Source organism: Quercus suber, unplaced genomic scaffold (genome assembly GCF_002906115.3).
Source record: "Quercus suber isolate HL8 unplaced genomic scaffold, Cork oak 2.0 scaffold_515, whole genome shotgun sequence".
Classification (NCBI taxonomy): domain Eukaryota; kingdom Viridiplantae; phylum Streptophyta; class Magnoliopsida; order Fagales; family Fagaceae; genus Quercus; species Quercus suber.
In genome coordinates, this window is record NW_027069964.1 from 303,617 (window position 1) to 330,268 (window position 26,652).

At 35.5% G+C, this 26,652-nt stretch overlaps 1 protein-coding gene across 1 annotated transcript; it reads left to right on the forward strand.

The window, feature by feature from the left end:
• Positions 1 to 15,721: 15,721 nt before the first annotated feature.
• On the forward strand, positions 15,722 to 20,542 carry LOC111994177 (probable polygalacturonase). Its single transcript, XM_024026044.2, has 5 exons — positions 15,722 to 16,308; positions 17,573 to 17,693; positions 18,385 to 18,559; positions 19,090 to 19,160; positions 19,335 to 20,542. The coding sequence occupies exons 1-5, from the start codon at positions 15,847 to 15,849 to the stop codon at positions 19,967 to 19,969; spliced, it is 1,464 nt and encodes a 487-aa protein (XP_023881812.2). The 5' UTR covers positions 15,722 to 15,846; the 3' UTR covers positions 19,970 to 20,542.
• The last annotated feature ends 6,110 nt before the right edge of the window (positions 20,543 to 26,652 follow it).

The following is a 26,652-nucleotide window of genomic DNA, read 5'->3' on the forward strand; positions in this document are numbered from 1 at the left end:
AGGAGCAAACCAAATATTTAAAAATACTTTTATCACAATTTTAGGATTTCAATCAAGCACAAAAAGCACAAAAAAAGGGGTCAATTAAAAAAAAAAAGTCATTTTCAAGAAATATTATTCATTGAAACAAACGAGTCACTCCGTCCATGATACATGTAATACATGAATTTTGATAGTTACAAAAATCTTGACTGGAACACACAATTCTATTAGTGTATTTATCACATACTATTCCCAATATTATTAAAAGAAATTATAATTAATTTGGTATTCTCCACCGCTAGACACCTCCATTGATGGTTAATCTTCCTTCTCTCTCTTTATTTATTTATTTATTTTTCAATATTTGTCGGCATTTACAAGATAAGCAATATAACCCCAATAATCTTTGTACCACTTTAACAAAACGTAGACCAAGGTGCAATCGTGCAGAACCTTAGAATTAACACCATAAGTAAAAAGACAATTTAATTTGAGCCTATCCTTTGTCACTAACTGATATTAAAAGTTGATTCTCAAAAAAAAAAAAAATGATAATAAAGGTTGTCAGGATTGAAATCCTACACAGAATCGATGAAAGCGTTCGAAGATCAGATCGTAAGATCAGCATGAGGATCGTAACATCCTATTTTCCAATTAAAAAAAATATAAAAAATACCTATAATTATAATTCATATTATATATTAAAGAAAAGTTGCAAAAAAAATTAATACAAATTAGTGAAATTACTAATAAAAAGTAAAGTACCAAATTAGAAATAAATAAACAAAGTTCAAAGTTCAAAAGTCACAACTCACAAATACCAAATTTTAAGTTAAACAACTCAAAGCATACGTAATGTCTCAATAAACAAATCAAAGCAAAGTAAATAACAATGTTTCAAATAACTCCATAAACACACTCAATTAGCAAGACCAAAGTTTTGGTTATCTTGAATGGGTTCCTCAAAGTACGATTGATTATAAATCAACATTTTTGTTATTGTTAGCAGCCACATGGCTCGCATCATCCATTAGATAGTCATCAAAATATGTTAATGTTGCATTTGAAGATTCATTTACATCACCAAACTCAGATTCATCATTAATAGTATAAATTGTTTTTTTTTTTTATTGTCACCTAGCTATAAAAAAAAAAAGTTTATATTAAATATATATATTTATCAATTTGGGACATATGGGCTCCATTTGGAGGGCCAAAAAAGATTTTTTTATTTTTTTATTTAAATTTTCCGTTATATCATAGGATCTTTAATTAGTATCGCTATGGAATCGGGATCCTATAAGATCTCAGATTTGGATCTCACATAAATTTGATCTTAGTAAAGATCCTAGTGAGATCTAGAAAGGTTTAGGAATGTTAGATCTTAAGATTGTAAGATCCTAAGATTTGGATCAGGATACTTATAATAGCATGATATTAATGTCTCCTAATCAAGAAATTTATGTATGAGCTAAGAATATAAGACATTTGTGTCCGTCTCACAGATGTATTATATGTCCGTCATATAAAATAATTTTTCATTTGGGTCACTTTAGCATGTTGAATCATGAATTTATTTATCATTAATTAAGCTGTGATAGAAAGTCAAATCATGGTTGAGGCAAAAAAAATTCAAGTAGAGCTTACTTTTTTTTTGGATAATCAAGTAGAGCTTACAGTTTAGAACTTGCTCAGAAAGTGGATAATCTCATAATCAACATGTATTTATTTTGTTTGTTTGTTTTTTTTTTCTTTAGTTTATTTACAACAATTTCTTAAAATCACTTTTTAAGATTGTAATTATTATTTTGTGCAACTTCAAATAAAATTAATAAATTCGCCATAAGTAAATCCAAACCAATATGCTACTTTATAATTGTATAATCATATACTCTTTACCTTCTAAACAGGAGCTACATTCATGGGAATCTTAGACCATGTTTGGTTTAGAGAGTTTTCATCACTCGTCACTTAATTTTTATAGGTCCTACACCTGATTGTATTATTTGGTTAAATTTTTGTTTTCAGTTTTTATAACTCAAAACTCAAAAAATTGAGTTAGAGTAATGAAAATTGAAAACAAGTTTAGGCTGTTTTCAAGTGATAAGAAATGAGTTATTGTGGCATTATTGTAATTCTTTGCATTTATGTGGGACCCGCTTCAATGTCTAGTTTCAATCACACTCCACCCAACGGCTCTCTTTTTTTATTTTTTTTTCTTTTATCGTTCTTTCTCTTTCTTCTTTTATTTTTTTTTCCCTTTCTTTGTCTTTTTCAATCAGACCCACTCTTCTTATCCTCTTCCCTCTCTTCTCTTTAGGCCTTGGTTTTTTGTGAAAATATGTGGGTTTTGTTTGGTTTATTTAGTTGTGATTTTTGGAATAATAAGTTGTAATTTTTGGGTTTGTATGAGATTGAGAATGTAAGAGTAGTGGATTTTTTTTTGGGTTCTTATAGTCTTTGATGGGTTTCTTTGGCATGTGATTTTTGGTTTCACTAATAATTGTAATTTATGGGTTTTATGGTATTGATACTAGGGCTACAGGTCTTTTTGGATTCTTGTAGTCTTTTACAAGTTTCTTTCTTATTCGGCCTGGGTAGTGAGTTTGTGTTTTTGGTAAAAGTCATGGTTTTAAAAACTAAATGGGACCGGCCAGTTCAACCGGTTCAACCAAGAATCGAAAAATAGTAAAAAACCAAAATTAACCAAAGACCGGCCAGTTAACTGTGAAAATCAAAAACCGAAATGGCTCAACCGGTTTTTGAACAGTTTTTTTAGAATGCCAAAATGATCCCAAAGTCACTCTTGTTAAGAGAGTCTAAATCTTCTTTTTCACTTTTTCTGCTCTACTCTATACTCCATTAATAAATATTTGTCATGTGTTCATCTAATTAATTAAATACTACTATTAATTAATAATTGTAGTATTAATAAGTCAATAATGATAATATTATTAAGTGGTGGAGTAGGAAAAATGGGACAGAAGATTTGGACTCTTGTTAAGGGCCGTTTGGTAATGTTGTTCTAGTAACATTATATTTTTTAGAAATATATGTGAATAAAAAAGTATGTAAAAATACATGTAATGTTGTTTAATCACTAAAAAAAGTTGGTTAAACACCTATAACGAATGGGCCCTAAAGCAATCAAAGGCACTTTTGATCTTAGTTTTTGTTTTTTAATCTCTTGAAAAATTATAAATAGAAAGAAAAAGATCATTTATGGCCTGTTTGGATGTTTAAAAAAGGAGGGGGAGTAGAGTAGAGGGAGGGAGAGTAGAGTAGAGGGAGGGAGAGTAATCTAATTACCTTGTTTGGAAGTTTTTTAAGGAAGGAAGGGGAGGGGTTTGGAGGAGTTTGGAGGGGTTTCAACTCCCTCTAGCCCCCCATTTTTAATTTCCCCAAATTGGAGAGATTTGGAGGGAGAGTAGAGTACATAAACTATTAACCAAGTAAATTACTTAATTTACCCTTATTATATTAACAAAATTACACAAGGGGAAAGGCTAATTACTCCCTTCCCCCTTACTAATTTTAAAAACATCCAAACAAGGTGGAGGAGAATCATTTTCCTCTACTCTCCTCCCCACTACTCCCCTCCCATCTACTCTCCTCCCTCTCTAAACTTCCAAACAAGCCATTAGTTGAAAAATTCACGGCAGATCTATAGATTTTGACTTGCAAATCTTTATCATAGTTTTCAACTTTCAAATCCCTTTTGGAAGCACACCATAGACTTCTAGTGTGCCACAGTGCTAGTGCCGTCACTGCTCAGAGAGAGAGAGAGAGAGAGAGAGAGAGAGAGAGAGAGAGAGAGAGAGAGAGAGAGAGAGAGAGAGAGAGAGAGAGAATTAGATTTGCAATCTGTGAGAGGGAGAGAAATTTAGATGTGGTCTGAGAGTAAGTGGGCAGCTGGGCTACACTTAATATTTATAGGGGGCATTAGGGTTGTGGACTCTTTTTATTTATTTTTTACTTTTTGTTTTATTTTTTATTATTTAAGGAAATGATATTAGTTTGTGTGGTGGATAGTTTTGGTCCTTTTGGACAAGGTTTTCAGATCCAGACCGTTCATTGAACCATAAAAGGGAGAGATTTAAGATTTTTGAGGTCGAATTGAAGTTGAATCGTGATGACATCATAATTAATTTAATAATTAATTAAAGTCTAAGTATAGATATCAAATTTATAAAACTAGCAAAATTGACTAATATATCTATATATGTGAGAGAAATTTAATGATTTTCAAGCATATATTTAATAATTAAATAATAAAGTTAATAAAATAAATTAATAACCATGAAAACATTAAAATTTATGATTAATTTTTGAAGTAAAGTTGAATATCTTTGAAGGATTTTAATTATAATTTTTTTTTATTCCTTGTAAGAGATGGATGACTTAATTAAGTGGAATAAAATTGTGATAAGTTGTTTTTATAAATAAATAAATAAAAAAATTTGCTAAGGGGTTGGACCGCAGGGTCCTTGCCACCGGTTCATGCGGTCCAACCTCGGTTTTAGGGGTTCACGGAATTAACTAAAAATATAGTTCTTTAAGCTTAAAAAGCCAGTTTTAATCCCGGTTCTCGATTTTCACGGTCCAACCTCCCGGTCCAGTCTAGTTCTGAAAACTATGCTTTTGGACGTTTGGTAAAACAGCACAACTGCACAAGTAAGTCATGAGCACGATTTTTTTTTAATGTTTGTTTGCTTTTCTTTCTTAAGAGGATTATTCTTGTTAATCAAATGAAATAACTTAAAATTTACTACACATTTCTTTAAAATGATTTCATAAAAAAACCAATTACTATTTTCTTATATTAATAATTTTATAATATAATTTATGAGATCAACTACTACAATTTTTTTTTTTAAATTTTTATAATCAACAATTACAATTTCTGTCATAAAAAAAAATGAAAACTTCTATACAAGCTTTCAAGATTGAGTACAATTTTTTTTATAGTGATGGCCATCTATGCCACTAATTATTTTAATTTGTTTTAAGGATGATATTGTAATGTTAATATGTTTAAAGGTGGAAACTCATATTTTTTTTTTAATGAAAATTTATTATATATTATAACATGATATATTATTAGTTATAAAATTATTATATATTTTTTAATTTTAAAATTATTAATTAAATATTTATGATATCACAGGTTCGACCACAAGTCGAACCACAAAACCGATAATCACTTCCTTATTCAATTATTTGATCATACCGGTTTTTAAAACTATAGGTAAAGTCAACTTTGTGGGTTTTGGCTAACTGTGGAGAAAGAATTTGCACAAAGACTTTGAAATTAAGAAGCAGAAAGAGTTTATTTTGATATTGTGGCATAAGAAATTTGCTTAACTTTTGTATATAGAGAGAGAGAGAGAGAGACAGAGTCACTATCAGCTAAGTTCTATTCGAGCTTCTTCAATGCCTCTGTCTTTCATTCTTCTAAGGAGCTTCTTCAATGCCTGCCTCTTTTCTATTTACTTTCACATGGGCTCTTAAAACCAGTGGGCTCCACAGTTTTGAGACAAAGTTGCATTTTTTTATCTAAAAACTTAAGCCAAGTTTTGACTTAAGTTTTGATGCCAAACACAATGCCTCTGTCTTTCATTCTTCTAAGGAGATTCTTCAATGCCTGCCTCTTTTCTTCTTACTTTCACATGGGCTCTTAAGACCAGGGGGCTCCACAGTTTTGAGATAAAGTTGCTTCTTTTTATTTATTTATTTATTTATTTTTTATTTTTTATCTAAAACTTAAGCCAAGTTTTGATGCCAAAAACAATGGGAACTAGGGGGTGTTTAGTACATGTTTTTAAACAATAATTTTTAATTTTTAAATAATATTATACGTATTTTTATATATTTTTTCACTTACGTATATTTTCACACATATTTTTAAACAACAATTTTTAATTTTTTAAGTGCATGTATCAAACAATTTTCAGTAGAAAATTGAGAATTAGAATATAAGATATGACATATGATATAGAGGATTGAGTGACGAGAATTGAGATATGAAAATTGAGATATGAGTGAGTAGTGAGTGAGCCAAACAGGACCTCATTCATTTTCTACCTAAATTAAACCTCCAAAATAGTAAGATTTTTTTCTCTAGCATTGTCCATAATTAAAACAAGCATATACAGCTAGACATCGCTTAGCTAAAAAACAAAAAATAACATAGCTAATAACTAGACATCAAATTCACCTAGTTCGACATCCTTGGCCTTTAACGGAACATACTCCCCAAGATAAACCTCTAGATGATCTGCTAACAAGGACTTGTTGATATTTTCATGGTGATATGACTTGCAAACAAAGTACACAACCGTTTGGGCAACCAGACCAAATAGGAACACCTTGAATAGCAACAAAAAGCTAAGAATTCCAATTCCAATTCTGATTGTTGTATTTCGTGTGATATTCAGCACAACCAAAGTCTCAAACAATAGCTGAACCCCTATGAAAAGAATTGTCAGCGTGCAAAAAAGAGCCACAGCAAGACACATCTTACCTTTTATCAAGGCCTTGCTCTTGATCATGGCTTTGATCCCGTACACATCTTCTAATACTGACACAACGCTTGCCAAATGCCAAAGTAGGCTTATATACACAAAACCCATCAAGTATAACACCAGGAGACCAACAAAAATGGCAATTCCAATCTTGTACAATCCAAAATAACGTGCCCAAAAGTACAACAGTACTCCAGAAAAGATGTTGTAGGCTAAAACAATAGCAAAGCTCCACATAAAAGTGACCATGAGTCTCTTCCAAACCTTTGGGACAACGCCTAAGACTTTCTTGAACGTGATTTCCTTGCCTGTGTACATGCATGCGATGGTGTAAACAACCGCCGAGGTTGAAAGAAGGGAAAGGATAAGAAGGAAAGTAAAGTAGACAAATTTGAAGAGCCAAAATTCTGCCCATTCAAAAGAGATAAGATTGGAGAGCTTGTTGTAACTTGGTGTACCACCTGTTCATCGAAATCCAAGGTGTCTTGGTCATTCAAGATCTTGAAGAAAAGGAGTTGAGAGATTTGGATGTGAGCTAAGAAGATGAAGGAGAGAGGGAGTATAAGGGCTAGGGTGATTTGGCTGAAGATTCTTCTCCATGAGAAGATTATCTTGAAGGACTCTTTGAAGACCCCAAAGAAACCAAGAAATTGGAGATCTTCTTGTTCTCTGTCCATGGTTTTTTTTTTTTTTTCTCAATTTTTTGATCTCTACAAAGAATGAGATTGATATGAAGGTGAAGCTTCATAAATTGGAGAGATAATACAGGAGGAATGGGCTTTGAATAGTCAAATTGCCATAGAGTCTTTTGAATAGTCTTATTGATATCATTATCAACCTCATCAACCCCACTATATGGAAAGAATTTATCTAATGTTTTTCCTGCTTCAAGAAATGGCAAAGAACCAATTGTTAATATTCAATTATTAGCGTTGATTTTGGATAATCTGAGGATTGAAAACTGGCCGGTTAAGCTAAGTCCATGTGCCATTTAACTCAGATATAGACCTATGACTTGTCAAAAAGAGAAAAAAAGAAAGAAAAAGATATGGACCTATTTACAAAAAAGAAATGGACCTACGAAAAGTTTAAGAGGGACCATGATCTCTTTGAAATTTGAAGAGCTTTTAAATAGTGCTATTAATAGATCAAATCTAAAAGTTTTTATTAAGAAAATTAACCTTTTCTTTTTTTATTATAAATTCGATAGTATTAAGAAAATCATACTTGGCCTTTCAAAATTGAAATTTAGCCAAAAGAAATCCAAAAATAAAAGTGGCCATCTAGCTTATATCACTATATCAGTGGTCTAGGGATAGGAATAGGTGAGGCGGGACAAAGGATGGGGTTTTCATTCCCGCTCCACATGGTTTTGTCTTACCCCATTTCCGCCCTGTCTCGCATGGAGGGAAAACTTTCTCACCCCATCCCCGCCCTTGGGGCCCACAGAACCCGCCCTATCCTGTAAAACTCTACTTTTTGTTAATTTGCTCTACAACTAGTACAATTTTTAAATGAAACCTATTTCATTGATAAAAATATACTTGAAATTACAACTAGATTTATCCCATCAAATCAAATCAATTTTTAGAAAAAATTGAATAATATATCCAAGTTTTTAACAAGACAATTATGAAAAAATTCTTATAGTATAACACATAACAAATAAAGACAGATAACCGCATTAGGTAAATAAAATAAGTTAATATTGTTATGTTTGTTTAAATAGTAGGGTTTTAGGGTATAAAAATTAACAATTTTAACCTTTAGCAACGCGGGGTGGGGCGGGGATGAGGAGGGGCGAGGCGGGATGGGTTTAAAAAGTCTAAACTCATCCCCCCCCCTCCCGCCCCATGGCGCGGGGCTAAAATCTTGCCCCATCCTGCCCCCACCACCTTTGCAGGGCAGGGAAAACCCACACAGGGCGAAGCTAGGAGGGGCAAGTTAAGCAGGGCGGAAAAATTGCCATCTTTATAGTGGTCGGTGATCCATTACAAAATAAAATAAATTATGTATAAAATAAGAAGATCATACTTGGTCCTTCAAGTTTGAAAACCAATTAACCACCTCAAAATTGAAATTTAGCCCAAAAAATTCAAAATAAAAGTGGCCATCTAGCTTATATTAATGGTAGGTGATCCCCTTCCCCCAAAAAAAAAAAAACAAAAAAACAAAATTATGCATACAATATATGCAAGTAACATGGCTTAATACAACTAGAAATTTTGAGTTATGCATCTGGGAGTACACCACAATCAAGTGGGCCAAGAGACAAAGGAGTAGGAGTTGCCACCTGGTTTAAGTCTAGGAACTAGTTTAGGCTCCGTGTAGAGGATGTCACACCAATTTTAGATTGGAGTTAGGGTACTTTTGGGAAAGTATTAGCACTTAAGATTGTCGAGTCATGGGTCGACCTTCATTCATTGTGTTTCATTGTCAAGTTCTATATAGATTTAGATTTGTCATTANTCCTTAGCCATTCTATTCTAAGGATGGGAACCTGACCCTCGGTTCGAACCTCACAACCGAGCAGGTGGAAACCTCAGCCTTTTTATTCTAACAGAACTACCCCTCGGTTCTAAACTAATCACCGAGCACGTTTAAACCTGACTCCGGCTAGATCGTTATCGCCAAGCGTGTTGAGGCCTTACCGTGGTCGGACACATCTCAATAAAGAGGCAACCAACAAAAGTCCATTACTCGATCAAAACAAAAGATCAACACGATAAAGCATTCATATTAAAGCATACAACTAAAATTAGCGTCTTGTTGCCAAAACCGACAACCCAAAATAAATGAAAGACAACATAAATAATGTATCTCTCACCACAACCCGGTGACATGGGCAATTCCACTCCTCAAAATTCTAAAAAAAAACATAGGAAAAATAAGAAAGGGCTGGTTTTTAACTTTCGATGTCCACGGCGTGAGCGGAGGAGGCGTCCCTTGAGAGTGTTGGTCGGCGTGAGGAGTTGGCGGCTGGATGTCCCCCCGGTTCGGTCCCCCACATGGGAGTGGCTGGTCCCCTCCATGTCGGTTGGCACTGCATGAGAATCAATGGCGTTCAGTAGCTCCCTCATGCTGGAAGTCTCTTCTTCGTCAATGACGAGGGGCGCAGGATTCTCGGTATGAGGGATGCTCGGGAAAGGGATCTTGCTGCGATCCCTCAACGGAGAATCCTCGGGAATCCCCAACGCTTGAAGAGCGGCGAACCACCCCTCCTCAAACCCGAGCCCGTGGGCCTGGCGAATGACCATTCCGCTGAATTCTCGGCGTTCGCGAACCCCTCATTATACCACTTGTTTTCACAAGCTTCCAGCGCCGCCTTGGAATCGGCCAGCTGCCCTTCCAGCATAGTGTTCAGCTCTGAGCCTCTGCCAATTTCAGCTCAGTGCCGCCCAATTGCAGTTGCAGTTCCTCGGACTTCGTCTCGGCAAGGGCCTGAGCCTTCACGGCTGCAGCAATTTTACTCTCCGCCTCCGCGGCAATCTTCGACTTCTCCTTCGCTGTGGCCTCGGCAACATCCTTCAGAGCCTTCTCCCGCTCAACGTCCTCGGCCAGCTCCTTCATCCTCCCGTCCATGACGTACGACATTTGCGCGGCCTGACCACATAATATTCACTTTGAAGGGTAAAATGGAAAATACACGTACTTAAGCAAATGAGAAACCGAAAATCGTAAAGAAAAGTGGAACACTTACCGCTATGGTGTGCCACTACAAGCGCCTCCCCAAAGACTCATCCGTCGAATCCGTGAAGGCGTGCAAATCCTCGGGCAAGAGGATGCCGCGAGCCAGACTCTGCGCCACATGGCCACCATGACCTTTGTCCCACACTCGGGCACTGGCCGTCGATGGGAGAGGCTCGCCTCCAAGTTGGAAGGAGGGTCGCCATGCCGCCGGAGCCCGGGAAGTGGACGCCAGTTCTATCCCGGTCGTCGCTGCCGGTTCCCGGATGACGATACCGGCCGAAGGTCGGGGGGCACATTGCCCGAGCCCGTCTGAGGCTGATCGGTTGTGCGCGGCCTTTTTCGAACTCAGGTCGGCGGGGCAGCGGGAGGCGAAGCATCATGGCCGGGTGTCTGTTGTTGCTGCACGGTAGGGCGGGCACTGGGGACAAAGCGGTCTAGCGTCATCTTCCTCCTGGCCACCATGGCGTAGCCTTGATCGGATCCTGTTTCGGAAGAGTCAGTCGGTTCCGCGGCAGCACACTCCCCTTCCCGAACAGATGCCTGGGGCTCTACGGGTCTCTCGGGCTGCGCAGGAGTTTCTTGCTGGATCTGCTCGTGGGCGCATCTCCTACGCTCAGCGGATACGCGCTCGGCTGAATCGTCGCGAATTGGCTGTCGCTCGTCTGAACAGATGTACCGGGGACCGAGATCACGCGCCTCGCCTACAGTTAGCCTTGGGGGAGGAAGTTTGCGTGTCGGACGTCTATATACGAGATGAGAGGACTATCAACTAGCAGGTCTTGGCTGAACGGCTGCCAAGTTGAGTAGACGGGATCGACACCGAGGATGAGATGGGACGCTCGGAGTTGCCCGTCCGTATGTACGAAGATTTCCGACCTGAGCAAGAAGTTCAGGTCCCGAACATGTACTACTCTAATGTCCGGCTTGAATCTTTTGGTCTCTGCACAAAGAAAATAAGGGTTAACATTCACATAACCGGACCGAAGTGAAGAAATCAAAGAAAATAAAGGTTAGTCACCGACCAACGTCGCGCGGCGAAAACGCGCAGGGTATCTCCTCGGCAAACCAATTGCCGCTCACCCGAACGAAATCTTTTGCCGAGTTACGGTTCGAATCTGGTAGGCATGAAATAAGCCGTACTCGCGCATCCCTAGTCTTTAAGTAATAGTCAGACTCGACATTGCCGCACAGGCTATACATCTGATTAATGTCGTGGTGGTTTAGTTGCAACCCGTACGACCGGTTCGACCTACTCACACAACTCATTACCCGGTAAAAGTTGGGAGGGAGTTGGTCGGGACATAGGCCGTAAAACCTAAGGGTGCTAAGAATCAGAGGGTCAACCGGGAACCTAAGCCCGCCCTCTAAGATGGCCATCAAGGGAAAAAACACGTGTTTTCACCACGGCGCCTCTGGATGTCGATATCGCCCATGTTGCAGTAGGCGATATCTACGTCACTAGGGACATTATACGCTTCCCTAAACCTAGCCAAAGCGTGCTCGGAGGAAAGGAGGTAAGAGTAACTCATGTTCTTTTTTCTTCTTTTTTCAAAACAAGAGTTTTTTGGCAAAAAAGAAAAGAAATGCTATGATTACCAAAGAATAGACTAAAATGGCTGAACTGAAAAAGCAAGAAGAGGGAGAGGAACTTACTGTGGGCTCTAGGGAGGGAGTGTGTTCTGGGCCAGTAGATGAACCACGAAAGGGGATGCTCAGCAGAGTAGGATACTGAAAGATGAAGAATGCAAAAGTGAGAACCAGCGACTAAAGGGATTATTTATAAGCGTGGGGGGTGGAAGAAGAGGCATTTAATGATCTACTGTGAGGAAACCACGCGAACTGCCGCTCCAAACGGCCACACGCGCGACGCCTAGGTTCACGAACCGTCAGACAATAATGACGGGTAGGCCGTCAATCGATTCCAAAATGCGTCTTTTGAGACGCGCATTAATGCGCCCCACAATGGCCGGGCACTGACCCTTTGACTTCCCAAGCACGCATTTACCCCTCGTGGTCCTTGATTCATCCCCGGGAATGGGGAGTGAATCAAGGGGGGCTATTGTACGGCCCCCACACCATGACCCGTAGTGGGCCTTGGACATTGACCTGGGTATATGGCCCGTGAGGCCCATTTCCCTTTGCCAAGCGGCCCACCCCCGAGTCACGCTTGCTACGGGCCCAAGCTTTGCCTTTTCATTGCTTCTCGGAGAAACCCCTTCCCAGCAGTGATATATAGCTCGCGGGACACCCCGCCCTATACCTGCCCGGTCATGCCACGGGAAGACACCGCAGCCGGGAACTATCGTGGAGATGGGAACCAAGTTCCAACGCCACCCTCACCGCTTCCCATGCCTACCTAACTATCCACTTACGATCGATAATACTGGACCGCCTGTTGCACTTATTGGCAAATAATTATGACCTCTTCGCTATTTCTGAACTATAAATACAGGAAGTTTTGAGAAGACAGGGGTTGGGGGAATTGAGGATAGGAAGAGTGTAAACAGAGAAAACAAAGTGAGGAAGCGGTTCAGACCCCCGAGGAGAGGAAAGCGATTCCATTGGGCCTTGGCGTTCAGAACGACCCAGTGTAGGAAATCCAAACCCACTATACAAGTAAGTTGTGAGCCCAAGTGAGACCCAGCCCAAAAGGGTTTCGGTTTTGGGTGCGCACAGGTACATTTTGGGAAAGTATTAGACACTTAAGATTGTCGAGTCATGGGTCGACCTTCATTCATTGTGTTTCATTGTCAAGTTCTATATAGATTTAGATTTGTCGTTAGGGACCTATAGCCATGGTTCTAAAGCAACATTTTATAGTGCCACTATAACCTAAAGGGACTTATAGTGGCATTTTTAGGATCTATAGCAACGTTTTTCAAACGCCACTATAGCCCTCCTTTTTTGTAGGGTATTAAGGAGTCCCTTAATAAGAAGTACACAAACACATCGCCTCATTTATTCACATATATACACCATCATGCTTACATGTATCCCATCACACATCTCACCATGCATCTCTTCACATTGTCATGCATCTCATCATATAATTCATTTTGTCATACATCTTATCAGTCAAATGATGTATAAGCACGTTACTATTGTATGCACCCTTACCTTAAAACATCACCATAACACCACACACTATTATTAATGTCCAAATTCATATGCATGTGCAAGTGAGGATCGTCCCTTTCAATGAATTTTGTTTTAATAATCAATAACATGGCCCTAAATATGCTTCTTACACATCACATAATTTGTATGGGCTATTTTAGTCATTACATAATAGAATATTTCAAAAATCAAAAGATCATGTCAGGGTTTAATAAAGAACTTGATCATGGTGAGGTATTTACTCATCATTTACAAAACATAAATAAAAAAATTGATTGATTTCAAAGTTTAAGGAAAATTATAAACTATTCCAAACATAAACGTAGTGTTAATAAACCTGAGTCGTTCGATTGGACCGGTAACTTGGTGACCCAACACATAGACCGATCCTAGTCATCATTTGAATTAGGTGTGCATATGACCCGGCCAAAATTGATAAAAACATGGTGGGTAAAAGAAAACTATATGACCTAACTAGGTTTTAATAACCCTACTGGGTTTGTGAATGGTGTAAAATTATATCAATAGGTCTATCAGATTGACTTATTTACTGTTTAATATGTGATAATATGGTATAATTTAAATAAGAGAGAAGTTAAAGAAAAAAAAATGTATCAGTTCTCTCACTTCTTTATCGATTCACACTACCCTACCCATCACTTTTCACTATTTTAGTTTCCCAAACTTGCGATCGTGCATCTGAACAGATCATTTTTTAGTTTCACTTAGTTAGTTAGCACATAGGTATGAGTATACTAGTATATGTTATATAGTTTATTACTAAAACCTTATTTTCTCTTCTTTTGTTTATGTTTTTTGTGCTCTATTTATTTTGATGATGCTTGAAAATTAATAGGTTCAATGCTACAGGTTTCAACAACGGTTGGATGACCTAAAAAGAGAGAAAGAGACTATCGAGAGTGACCGAGGTGAACCGGCTAAGGACTCTCTGATGGTTAAATCAGTTTTCTCTCTAGAACTCAAGTATATATAGTGAGTTAATGAATAGTAGAACATACCTTGGTTGGATGAGGCTTGACCCTTTTTATAGAGATTTTTGGAGTGGGTCTACTTGTTAGGTTCCACTAACATCATGGGAGATGTGTGGGCTTAGTGGGGAGAGTGGAGCAAATTTCGGGGAATTCACCCCATATCTCGGAATAGTGGATTGTGGTCTGATCATTTTGGGTTTGAAGAAAATACTTTGAAATTCACTAAGTATTGGTTGGTCGTCTATACCTTCCTGTGATATGGATGACCAATATTTATTTGGACAAATGGCATTTCCTTGGATGACCTTATTTTATGTTCATAGTGCACATATTTCCTTTCTCCTCTCTGAAGACTGTCTTGGACATCACTGGCCTTGGATGACCATTATGGACAAAGACTACTTGTTGTGGATCACCATCATGTTTATTGCTTTAAGTTTAAGTCTTTAACATTTATTTTTTTTCCCTTCTCTTGTTTACATAGTTTGAGATTTGTCCTTTTTTTATTTATAAATATATATAAAGTTTTAAGACATGTAATAAGATTTTATGCAGCAAAATTTTTGTTGCAATCTTATAACATTCATTTATTTTGCTTGTGAATTTTATAAAATTTCTAATGTTATTGCTGGTAAAACCTTGATTTTGAATTAAAATGGTGAGTTTGATGGCATATGCTTTTTTTATTTATTTATTTATTAAATTTACATATTCATATTATGATTTCTCAAATATATATATATATATATATATTAAATTCTTTTTATTTGACTTTGTGACTTGATAAAAAAAAAAAAAAAAAAAGATTTTTCTAAATAATAAAAAAAAAAAAAAAATATATATATATATATATACACACCGCAAGTTCACATGAGAGGAAGTTGTTAGACAATCTTGGTACGGAGGACTTTTTATCAAAAAAGCAATCAATGTACGGTGGGTGGTGTCTTTTCCTCTTGATCATATTGGGATGCACCCCCACGTTCACGTGTTCATCATGCAAACCATTGTACAATTCACCATCCAACACATCCTATTACTTCCCTATTTGTTTGTGAGTTTTAAAAAAAAAGTATACCCTTCAAAAGTCTCCCGTGAAGAGCGGCTTCTTTCTTTCTTTCTCATCACCTTACCTAAAAAAACACCATCATACTTCTTCTTAAATCTCAATCCTCTGCTTTACCCCCACCAAATCCCCCCAAACCCATCACCCAATCACCACCCACCACGTCATAAAAAAACAAAAATCAAAACAAGTCAACGTTCAACATCCACCTCAATTCTTACTCTCGTCCTCACCTGATCACAACCTTTCACGCCAGACAAACCGGATCGAAAGCTTTTTTCGGTTCAAACTTTCCAAAGCGGACCCCACACAAAAACATTTTAAGACAATATTTCCATATCGAAAGAAACGAATAAAAAAAACAAAGAAAAGAATGCACCGGCACGCGTTTCCCTTCTGTTTCCTTCACCAACATTATTACCATCAAAACAAACTTCCTCTTTTTGCATTTTCCTTGTGATTGTCAATCACAAATATGGATTCAAACAAACCAGTTATCATCATGGGTAACTTTATCAATCCTTCTTCATCTTCATCTTCATTTTCGCGACCTCTTCTTCTCTTCCTCGCTTTCCTCGCGATTCTCCTTCTTCAGTTCTCTGCCAAATCCGTTTTCCCGATACGGTTCGTCTCCGGGCCTTCCCGACCCGGTGCTGACGTGCCCGTTGACCCGAGGAGCTGTGCCGGGTTTTTCGGACACGTGGGACTGCCGCGGCGGAAGGTGGCGATGTCGATAGCGGAGTTTGGCGGAGTTGGCGACGGGAAAACGTCCAACACCGAAACGTTTCGGAAGGCGGTGCGGTACATGCAAGGTTTCGGTCACAAAGGTGGGTCCCAGCTGAACGTTCCGAAGGGGAGGTGGGTTACTGGGAGCTTTAACCTTACCAGTAATTTCACTCTGTTTCTTGAAGAAGGTGCTGTAATTCTTGGCTCCCAGGCAAGTAAATACTATTCAATTTGATCACTGTTTTTGATTTTAGTGTTAATGTTTATAATATTCTTTGAATGTATATTGATTTGGATTTTTATTTTATTGGTTGTTGAATCATTAAAGTATTAGTTTTACTATTAAATTTCAATAGATATTAAATTAGTTCATGTTTGTTTAGATGTATAATGACATTATAAAATCTACAAATTTTTGGGTTAATAATATTTTAAAGTTTTTTTAACCCTTGGAGAAGCAAAATGGTGCATTATATATGACTTGAATGTTGAAAGAAAATTGATAATGTTATGACCAATTTTACAAGCTTACAAACCAGTGAAATTATTCAGTTCACTCAGTGTGTAAATGTGGGTCTATAAGTTGACATTCGACATAGTATAGAATAGAATATGGTTGATACTACTTCAATAACAAAATAAATAAATGTTTTAATTAGTTTTGTGATTCGAAAGGTTGATGTAATAAAATATACAAATATTTCTGATATTATTCTCTATGGAAGTAAATTAGTTTTAGTTTTTAGAATTGTGTTTGAAAAATTATGTGTGTATAAAGGTCATTTTTATTGTTTTTTGAAATTGAAAAGAAGGGTATCTTTGGGATTAAAGGATCACTAAGCAAAAAGGTGGTCATACTAATGGTTCTCATGTTAATGCCTTTTTTCTATGTGAAAAAAGATTCGGAAAGTTGACATATGCGGCTATGGGGCCTACCAAAGATTATTTCCATCAAACTACACGTACATTTTTATAATATGTTTGTGTCAAGTGGTCCTTGTGTGTGTAATTATGACTAAGACTAATAAATTAGTTATAGTAAAATAATATTAGGGAAGTAATTTTCGTCTTCAGCTATATTTTTATTCATTATTTTATTTGCCCTGCTGTGTATGAGATTGAGAGTAGTTTGTGTGTTTGACCTGGGATAGTGTCTATTTGCTAGTGTTTGAATTTGATGTATATTTGTTTTGCCGTCCATTTGTTGCTTGCATTTTTTTTGTTCTTTTAAATTTGGGGTTGGTTTGATTTTAGTTTCTTAAATATAGGATGTTTCAAAATTTTGTTAATCAGTAAACGGGAAAATAGACATAATAACGTAATTATTAAATTTAAAATTTTATGAGACCAAAATCGAACAAACATAGTATTTGAGAGGCTAAAAATGCAATCCATCCTCTATTATTTTAGTGAGTTGCTAAATCATCTTTTTTTTATTTATTTATTTATTTATTTATTTATTTTTTCATTCATAGGACCCGAAAGAATGGCCTATAATAGAACCATTGCCTTCTTATGGAAGAGGGAGAGAGCGATTAGGGGGAAGACATATAAGCCTTATACATGGAGATGGTCTCACTAACGTTGTCATTACAGGTACAAGACACCCTTTTTTTTTAAAGGCAAATTGTTGTTAATCTGGAGGTAATGTTTAAAGTATGTGATTTGAAAAAAAAAATGGTACAAATTCTTGAAAAATTCTACATTTAATTTCATTTGGCATGTCCAAAATCAAATAGAAATCATTTGTGTAGGCAAATTTTATTTTGATACTATTATGTTTTCACTTCTCTGTGACAGTAGACATCGTACAAAAAACTATCATAACCTTCACAAAAGCTTCAAAGTATAGTGGCCCTTTCTATAAGGAAATCTAATGAATCATGAATGCTAGTGGAAACAACTGACCTTTTCAAGATGGAATCACTCTTATATAATTTTTTTTTAGTTAAATGATGAAGTGTTTTTAACTTATCTATTATACGTATTAGGTGGTGGAAGGAGAATATAAAGCCATCATCCTCTTTTCTAAAAATAAAAAATTTTAAATGAATTATTTTTTAAATAATCATGGTAGGTGTTATGTTAATTTCAATAAAATTGCTTCCGTGACATCTATAGGCTGGCAATAGTTTTTGTGCACAATTTGCAATATCATCTAGTATCTTTGGTCAAACCAAAAGTGTGAAGTATACCTGAATTTTATTTACGTATTTATTTCTTTATTTTTTAATACAAGCTATCTGCTGTCTCCAATAGATTGTTTATCTGGTTAATTGTCTTGCAGGAGAGAATGGTACAATTGACGGCCAAGGAAAAATGTGGTGGGAGCTATGGTGGAACAGAACATTGGAGCACACTAGAGGCCACCTAGTTGAGCTAATGAACTCTAACAACATTCTAATTTCAAACCTTACGTTCCTCAATTCTCCATTTTGGACCATTCATCCTGTTTACTGCAGGTTCAGTGTCCGTAGACATTCTCATACCACATTGTTTCTGTTTCTTCTGTATAGTATATGATATTTGTGTTTGATTACCTCAGATGCTGCTTATTTCTGGTTAAGTAATATGTAATAGCAATATAGCCATACATGATTCAATTGTCTTGACCCAAACCAAAAAGACATTAGTTTGACATTAGAATGTGAGCTGAATATTTTTTCTTTTCTGATATTGAAACCATGCTTCAGTGCCTCTCAATCTCGGAGGTGCAACAAGCAGGTTTTGACATAGGGCAACTTTTCTCCCATGTATGAATACATGGTTGCTGCCCCCATATCCTCTCGCCAAGTTTCCTAGAAGATAGTACCTCATCCCTGCAGGCTTTCTTTGTTCTGAGCTTAATATTGAGCATTTTGACCTTGGATATTAGTTGAAACACTAATATAATCTGATATGAAATACCGAGTATTGACTTGGTTTTTTTTACTTACTACTTTGACATGTTATGCTTGAAATGTACTAACTACTTACTCTGCATTTGTTTCAGTAATGTTGTTATCAAAGACATGACAATTCTGGCTCCTCTCAATGCGCCAAATACTGATGGTATAGATCCAGGTATGGTACGTGTTTTCTATTCTTCCTTTTTTCCTTGTAATGTGCACTGCATTAAGATTTATTAACTAGTTCAGTTAGCGAAAGAAAGAAGACTGTTACATTGGATTCCTGTATTCCTTTTAATTTGCACTGTAATCTATAAATGGTTTTAAAATATTGGATTCAATGGTGCAGACTCAAGCACAAATGTGTGTATTGAAGACTGTTACATCGAGAGTGGGGATGATCTGGTGGCAGTGAAGAGTGGTTGGGACCAATATGGAATCACCATTGCCCGTCCAAGCTCAAACATTATTGTCAGGAGAGTTTCCGGAACTACCCCAACCTGTTCTGGGGTTGGAATAGGTAGTGAGATGTCTGGTGGGATTTCAAATGTAACTATTGAAGATTTGCATGTTTGGGATTCAGCAGCTGGGGTGCGTATAAAATCAGATAAGGGTAGAGGGGGATATATAGCAAATATCAGTATTAGTAACATGACCATGAAGAGAGTCAAGATACCCATAAGGTTCAGTAGAGGAGCTAATGACCACCCTGATGAAGGATGGGATCCCAAAGCTGTTCCAAAAGTAAAGGGTATTTTCATAAGTAATGTGGTTAGTTTAAATTCAACAAAAGCCCCTGTACTGCAGGGCATTGAGGGTGCGTCATTTGAAGAAATATGCTTAAAAAATGTTACAATTCTTGGCCTTACTTCATCCAGGACGTGGCAGTGTGAATTTATTTCAGGATTTGCTAGTGACGTGTTCCCAATGCCATGTCCCCAGTTGCAGAACAATGGCTCTTCATCTTGCTGTTCATACTCATAGCTTCTTTGAACAACTCCAAATTTGTACATCCAGAAAAATTAGGCTTGAATTTGAAGGGTTCACCGGGGACTTACTTCTCAGCGTCCTGCTTTGAGAGATTTGAAAAAACTGATCATATAGTTGGCTTGACTGGATTCGGCTTGTGCAGTCCATATAAAATTTTTCTTCTTGACTTCGATGAGTGAGATATCAAGCTGGTGTACCGTGTCCATGGATCTTGCAGAGCACTGCTGGTCGGATATCAGCCTTCAATTTTGACATCAAACCAACAGTCTTGTGAAGTTGAGCTTGGTTGCCTTGATAGGTTCTTCTGATGAATTCCAGATTTAATACGGTGAGTAATATTTGGAAACTATTCTTAGATTCTGTTATTCTTTCATCATTAATTGCTGATGATACACATTCAACATTGAGAGAGACCCAGAATTGAACAAGTACAGAGGTCCATAGCAGAAATTTACCATGTATAGAACTTCCAAATCATTCAATTGATTAGTTCATGTTTGTTTTTGAAAGTTTCCCTCTATAACTGCTTCTGGTTCACCATAAGAAAAAAAAATATTTTTGGCAGAACTCAGATGATTCAAGTTCCTTTTGTACTAATTTAATATAGCAGTTGTCACACAGTAAGAGTTGTGAGGGTGGAAAAACAACAAGAATGTGTTAGAATGTACTAAGAAAGACAGGAATTATCTACCTGAACTCCTTGAAAAAGGAACAGATAAGATTAGAACCTTTAAAAAAGTTTGGACATCAGGAAAATGAAGCAGAACACAATATGCTTCAAAGTAGAGCTCAGGTTAAGTTTTTTCAAGCGAATTATTATCTTCCGACTAAAAGCCTTGTTTAACTCCGCGAACTCAAAATTAAGTACTAATCTGCATGCAGGCATTTTATGTAATCAAATAATCCTGTTAATAAATTAATCAGTCATACTTCTATGATGTAAATCTACATAAAAATAAGATCATAAAGTCCTCCATATTAATATGGATTTTCAACATACTCCCTCTGTTCATGTATGCACTTTATGGTTCAGTTCTGCTTTGGGAGAATTGTATATTTAGAAAGATTAGGCTTGAATTTGGAGGGTTCGCTTGGGAGTTACTTCTCAGCATCCTTCTGTAAGAGAATTGAATCAGTGATCCTATGGTTGGCTTGAATGGATTTGGCTTTTGTAGTCCATATAAATTTGTTTTCTTGACTTTGGTGAGTGAGATATCAAGCTGGTGCACCGTAGAGTTTGCAGAGCACTGCTGGTTGGATATCGGCCTTCAATTTTGACACCAAACCAATGGTATTGTGAAGTTGAACTTGGTTGTCCTGATTGGTTCTGCTGATGATTTCCAGATTTTATACAGTAATTAAGATTTGCAAATTTTTCTATGATTCTGTTATGCTTTCATTATTAATTACTGATGATACACATTCGACATTGAGAGAGAGCCAGAACTGAACAAGTACAGAGGTCCATAGCAGAAATGTACCATGTATAGAACTTACAATTCATTCAATTGATGAGTTTATGCTTGTATTTGAAATTTGCCTCGGCTGAAATTGTTTGACTCAATTACCTTCTGTACTTATTTAATATAGCAGTTAATATAGCAGTTGTCAAGCTCTAGGAGTTGTGAGGGTGGAAAAAAAAAAAAAAACAAGTAGAAGAATGTGATGAACTAAGAAAGACAGGAATTATCCACCTGACGTCCTTGAAAAAAGGAACAAATAGATTAGAACCCTTACAAAAGTTTGGATATCAGGAGAATGAAGCAGAACACAATAGTGGGGAGGAGCAACTGAAAGGGTTAAGGATTGTTAAATTTTTTTTGATAGGAAGGATTGTTAAATTTTTGGTTGATCATGAAAGTAGAAGTCCCCAGTCAATAGTTCTGCACAGATAAAAGTTGCCAACACCTTGATTTCTTCAGCTTGTCTTCTTATGTTAGGTGTTATCTTGTGTAACAGTTGCATATATCGCTTCTCACATAGGGATGAATCCCACACTTGTGGAATCTATATCCGCAACCGCCTCTCTCACATAGGGGTGAATCCACACTTGTGGAATCTATATCCATGTAAGAGTAACCTAATATGCAAGATAATAAAGCTTTCTTATGTACTACTAGTAACATATGTCAGACATGCAAGACATATTGTAATAAAAGTTGCCAACACCTTGATTTCTTCAGCTTGTCTTCTTATGTTAGGTGTTATCTTGTGTAACAGTTGCATATATCGCTTCTCACATAGGGATGAATCCCACACTTGTGGAATCTATATCCGCAACCGCCTCTCTCACATAGGGGTGAATCCACACTTGTGGAATCTATATCCATGTAAGAGTAACCTAATATGCAAGATAATAAAGCTTTCTTATGTACTACTAGTAACATATGTCAGACATGCAAGACATATTGTGTGTATTGTATGCATGCATACTCTAATTGCAAAACTTAAAATTCGTTAAATACTATTGTGTATTCTGATGTATGGGTTGGCTTTTGGATTTGGGGAAGACCGGTTTGGTTTGGGTCCATGAATCGGTACTGTGTATTCTGTATTCTGATGTGTCATGGAGGATGTGTAATTTTTTAATGGTGGTTGTTAATGCACACCTTATTGCACACAATCAGACACCATACACACAAAAATTGAAATGTATGTTCGATGTAAGTAATAGACAATGTGGAATAAACAATGCCCATTTTTTAATATTAAAAAATGGTGCACATCACTTAAAAAACATAATTTCATTTCAACATTAGTCACATAGTAAAAAAAAAACCAATAGAAGTTAGCAGAATGACTGATATTATTCATTTGAAACTTCATAATCAAAAGTGCTTAGTGAATTTCAAGGACTAGAAATGTATTTCGTCCTTAAAATTTTATTAATGTAAAAGGTAAAAACATTTATTAAGTATATGTGAGAATAAAAAATAAAAAAAAAACTAAATTATCATTTTTTATAATAAAAAAGAGAGAAAATTAATGACAAATCTAAACCAACAACAAGCCACTTTGAAAAGCCAAATTAAAAAGAGCAATGGTATAAGAGTAATTTCCCAATTAAAAATACTGCCTCATCAACCATAGGAATGTCTTGTTGACAGTGACAATCCGTAACACACTCGATCTCAAACACATCACATCAGGAACTTTCCAAGAGGCCAACAACCTCACTTCTGATAATAGAATCAACACAGGGATATTTCCTATTGTTGGAGACATGAATATTTCCTGTTGTAGTTGATTAACATAAAGGATTGGCTGAGGCTATATGTGACAATTGCAGTGCATACTACAATATTGCAGAAGCTGTTTCACGGCTAGAAGGTTTGCGAAATAAATTTTCAAATGGGTCAATATGTTTTTAACTTTATCTACTCTTGGATTGATTTTTATTATGCAGACTAATTACTGTTTAAACTTGTAGAAGAGATCTCCGGCCTTTGATATTACATTCTTTTTATCCGCTTATGGGTGTGGTGCAAGCTTTGGATAACACATCATTTTAGACTTCCAAATTCCAATATCAATTTGTATGTTTATATATATATATATATTGGTAGAGAACTATTACTTAACTCAAATAAAAAATTTAACTAATTAAGAAAACAAAACGTTAATGGTTTAAATAAAAAAAATTTATCGTTAACTCTGCTAGAGGAGTTAACGTTAATGCTCTTAATTCTTGTTACCAGGGCCAATGGCATCTCTATCAAGTGGCAAATATGAATCATTTACACAGCGCCTATCTTTATAAAAATAGGATTTTGCTAATGGATATTCTAATTATTTTTAGAAATTCTTTTATGGAAAAAGAAAAATAATTGATTTTTTTTTAAAAAAAATTTCTGCAAAAATGGTATTAAAATTTTTAAAAATTATTTATTAACAAATACTCTAAAAATACTCGATCTCAAACACATCACATCAGGAACTTTCCAAGAGGCCAACAACCTCACTTCTGATAATAGAATCAACACAGGGATATTTCCTATTGTTGGAGACATGAATATTTCCTGTTGTAGTTGATTAACATAAAGGATTGGCTGAGGCTATATGTGACAATTGTAGTGCATACTACAATATTGCAGAAGCTGTTTCACGGCTAGAAGGTTTGCGAAATAAATTTTCAAATGGGTCAATATGTTTTTAACTTTATCTACTCTTGGATTGATTTTTATTATGCAGACTAATTACTGTTTAAACTTGTAGAAGAGATCTCCGGCCTTTGATATTACATTCTTTTTATCCGCTTATGGGTGTGGTGCAAGCTTTGGATAACACATCATTTTAGACTTCCAAATTCCAATATCAATTTGTATGTTTATATATATATATATATTGGTAGAGAACTATTACTTAACTCAAATAAAAAATTTAACTAATTAAGAAAACAAAACGTTAATGGTTTAAATAAAAAAAATTTATCGTTAACTCTGCTAGAGGAGTTAACGTTAATGCTCTTAATTCTTGTTACCAGGGCCAATGGCATCTCTATCAAGTGGCAAATATGAATCATTTACACAGCGCCTATCTTTATAAAAATAGGATTTTGCTAATGGATATTCTAATTATTTTTAGAAATTCTTTTATGGAAAAAGAAAAATAATTGATTTTTTTTTAAAAAAAATTTCTGCAAAAATGGTATTAAAATTTTTAAAAATTATTTATTAACAAATACTCTAAAAATACTCGTTAACTAGACTCATAAATATATACATGAAATCTAACAGTACAATTGCAGATGTTAATGGTTAAGTCTATAACTTCGACAAGGTAATATACACCTACCTTCCCCATAATTTACATGACCAAATCAACAGCAATACCTTTAAAAATCAAAATAAGAAAATAAAATTAGAAACTTGAGAACCTTCAATTGAAAATAAATGTTTTTTAAAGCATCTATTTTGTATCCATCTGGACCCTTTCTGCTCAGATGTCTTCTTATATAAGGCAAACCAAATGGTTAAATACGTGGCTTGGTTTGTATGTGGTAGTGGTGCTAGTTGAGCCAGAGCTCACAAGCCTAAGTTCTCAACTGTCATTATACATTGATCTCAAACCTCAATGGTAACAGGATAGAAATCAAATTCCAAGGTTGTCCCTTGTGTCTTTTATATACATGCTTTAGAGCATCTCCGGTAAATTCATCCAATTTTTATACTGTTTGGAAAATGAACAGTGACTTTTACCTTTATCTACCCATTTTTTCAAATACATCTTCCAACAGATTCTCTATCTTATTCTCTATTTCATTTAAATATTAGTTTTTCATTCATTATTTATTCTTTTTTTAACAACTACATATGTTTCAACATTTTTTTATTCAACACATAATTATTATAATAGAAAAAATGTATTTGAAGAATGAATTGTAGCCCATCAGACTTGATGGGCTACTGTTCATTAGCCCAAAAAAAATTCAGCTATACCGAAGCTGCTGGAGCATATACAGTACAAAAAATCTCCAAATTTTAGCTAATAAAAACAGGATACTGATGCTCTTGGAGATGCTCTTATACTACACAACCCAACTAGTGAGATCCAAACTTTTGACAACGGCAAGACTAATAAGATTGAAGTTTCTTAAAAGGAAAAAGTTATCGGGGTATATAAATTTAAGAAATTTTTTTAATTTTTTTTATAAAAAATAATTAATTTTTTACATTTTTCATGAAAGTGATATTAATTTTTTTTTTAAATGGTATATATTAATAAATATCTTAAGGGCACCCGTTAACTAAACATTTTTTAAATAGTTCTATGACTACAACTTAATTTTGTCACAATTTGTTGAATGACAAAACTTAGGTACAGTATCTTAGGTGCTATTCCTTAGGTTCCTCTCTTAAAATTCAGTCATGTGCTACTTAACTAAAACAATACACTTCCACTGTATGAGAAAAAAAATCTGCATAACAGGATCTTAAGAGAAAAAACTAAGGAATTATCACCTAAATACTGTACATAAGTTTTGCCCTTTGTTGAAATGCCATCGACAATTATTTTTACATAAACCTATCACATTTTTTCCACCAAACATAGTTAGGTCCAGCCCTAAGCCTAGGCCACTTAGGCCATTGCCTAGGGCCTCTGCTAAAGAAGGGCCCCCAAATTTTAGGGCAAAATTTGATATATATATATTTTTTAATTATTTTTTTGGAGATATAGGAAAAAAAATTAGTTATACATTTTTTTCTACTTTTAAGAAGTCCCAAAGAATTGAGTAATGCTAGAAATAATGCATACAACCTTAAATACATGAGTCTTACAAATATATGTGTCACTAATCACAAGAAATAATTCAAATAGGAAAATGCCAGAATTATTATAAATTTAACTTCAAAGCCCTTACAAATTGACGTGACAATTAATATGATTTGTGGACATCAACAACCTATTAAATGCAATTTGAATTACTTTTTGTAATTAGTGATACATCTTTATAAGTCTCATGTTATAAAATTTATAATATCTCTAACATCATTCATTCAAATATTTGTTTATTTATTTTTTTGAAATGTCACTAATCACATTCATTACTACATCATTTGTTAGTTTGTTTTTGGTAGTAAAATTTATTATAGCTTTAACATTTTTCAAAAAAAAAAAAAAAAAAGAAGCATGTTACAAAATAAAAAGAATGGATTTTGTCATAAAAAAATTATGAA

Coding starts and splice junctions, on each gene's coding strand:
- LOC111994177 (XM_024026044.2), top strand. CDS start 15,847: ATGGATTCAAACAAACCAGTTATCATCATGGGTAACTTTATCAATCCT. Junction 17,694..18,384: donor CACTAACGTTGTCATTACAG/GTACAAGACACC, acceptor ATTGTCTTGCAG/GAGAGAATGGTACAATTGAC. Junction 19,161..19,334: donor TACTGATGGTATAGATCCAG/GTATGGTACGTG, acceptor TCAATGGTGCAG/ACTCAAGCACAAATGTGTGT.